General features: G+C 43.7%; 1 protein-coding gene across 1 annotated transcript in view; it reads left to right on the forward strand.

Moving 5' to 3' along the window:
- LOC101849799 overlaps window positions 1–1,860 on the forward strand; it is a gene marked incomplete at its 5' end in the record, with an annotated part of 22,182 nt that overhangs the window by 6,793 nt on the left and 13,529 nt on the right. The window contains one exon of the mRNA XM_013089039.2: window positions 242–374. Coding sequence (XP_012944493.1) covers window positions 242–374 — 133 coding nt within the window. The remainder of the gene's footprint in view (window positions 1–241; window positions 375–1,860) is intronic.

A 1,860-nucleotide genomic window follows, 5' to 3' on the forward strand; every position in this document is an offset into this window, starting at 1 on the left:
AATAACAGTGAAAACATTGTCAGTGGGACCAGGTAGTCTTCTCGAACGAATCCAGATTCAACCTGTTGCACCCAGACAGGCGAGCTCACGTCTGGAGGCGCCAAGGAGAGCTGTTCCACCTTGAGTGCATCCAGCAGGTGGCGCTCTACTTTGCAGGGTCCGTTGTGCGTGGTGAAGGGGGGCTTCTCAGCTCACCATAGGACCCCGTGTACCATATACAGGGTAATTTGACCTCGGCAAGGTACAGGGAGGAAATCCTGCGTCCCCTTGCTGTTCCTCTCCTGAAGCAGATTGGACTCCAGTCTGTACTGCAGGATGACAACGCCACGCCATATCGCGCACGCATCGTGGGGGACTTCCTGCTGCAGCGAGGTGTCACCTGCATGGACTGACCAGCTTGTAGTCCGGATTTGAACTCAACAGAGAGCATTTGGGATCACATTGACCGGTGGATAAGGGATCACCACCCTCCTGCACAAAACCTTCAACAACTCTTGGTCTACCTCGTCCAGGAGTGCAGAACCTACCCCAACAAGTTCTCCGAAGGCATGTCCTGTCCATGCTTCGACGCTGTGCCGAGTGTTTGATCAAACGGAGTGGCTACATCCACTATTGACAATGTTCATGAAGAACTTTGGCTGTTCAGACTTTTGAAATCCGACCAGTGTGACTTAAACTTATATTACATAAACTTCTCGTTGTTGTTGAAATCTGAAATTGTTCACACTTAATCTAGAGAGTCGAAAGCATCTTTTGTGAAAAAAATGAATAAATTCGGTTAAATTGTTCTTCAGTAATCTTTCTTTGAATTTTTGTTCCTTGACTTTTTTGTGCGAGTTTATAACACCCCAATTGAAAGAGCCGCAGAGTTGCCTTATCATAGAACACTGCATCTCCCCTCGACACATTTTGACGGCAACAGAGAATATCAAAGTAATAGTAAAAGTATAATATGATATGCTTCTTAAGAGGAGCATAAAGACATGTTATGAATTCTATGCTCTATTGGCCACCTGTATAAAACAAGAACCTGTACAAAAAGGAACTTCCCATTTCCTCCCTTAACTATTTTTTTTTACACAATGACACAGTGTAAGACGTCCACCTATCTAAGACAACCATTTTTCTACTCGACGATTGTTGGCCGTTTTAGACAATTAAAACTGCGCATCTATTTCGCTGCTTTCTGAATTTACACTTAATTTTTCAATTGGGTAGCTATTAGTAACAAAGATATTATCTGTTGCTGGTGCTGATGTTTATTAATTTAAAAAAATATGTGGTAGTAAACGATTATCGTTGTAGTTGTTTGTGCCTCCATCAACGCTGTTTTGATAGTGTAGGAGGCTGGTTACTTTTGCAATGCATGTCATTGGCGGCTTCCTGTGAAACAGATCCTTGATTTAATGTTTTACCCTCAGGGATTAAAAATTTACATCACCTGCATGCAAAGTGGAGAGCCTTGCCTTTATGACATTGACGACTGGCACCTGCTAAGTTAAAACTGGTCGCTTTTGAGGACAAGTGAGCAAACCCAGATTTCGGAGGATTCCAGAAATCTTGCCCTACAGTAAAAGTGGGCATTGCGCTACCTATAGGAGAAGATTTTTTTTGTTTTTGTAAAGAGTTTTAGGGCGCTCGTAACTGCATAAGGTCATATGAGCGCGGGACACACCTAATATTTTCAGTTGGTAGGAAATTTTGAATTTTGCCCAAGTGGCGGCCGAAGCCTACTCTTATCGATTTTAGACCACCAAGGGATCTTTAACGTGCACAACTTGCACACGGGCCCTCTGAGATTTTTTGCCCTTGTCCGAGAAGGCTAGGAGTAGATCTTTCCAACCAGAAGATCAGGGGTGG

This window comes from Aplysia californica, unplaced genomic scaffold, assembly GCF_000002075.1.
Source record: "Aplysia californica isolate F4 #8 unplaced genomic scaffold, AplCal3.0 scaffold00863, whole genome shotgun sequence".
In the NCBI taxonomy this organism is placed as follows: Eukaryota; Metazoa; Mollusca; class Gastropoda; order Aplysiida; family Aplysiidae; genus Aplysia; species Aplysia californica.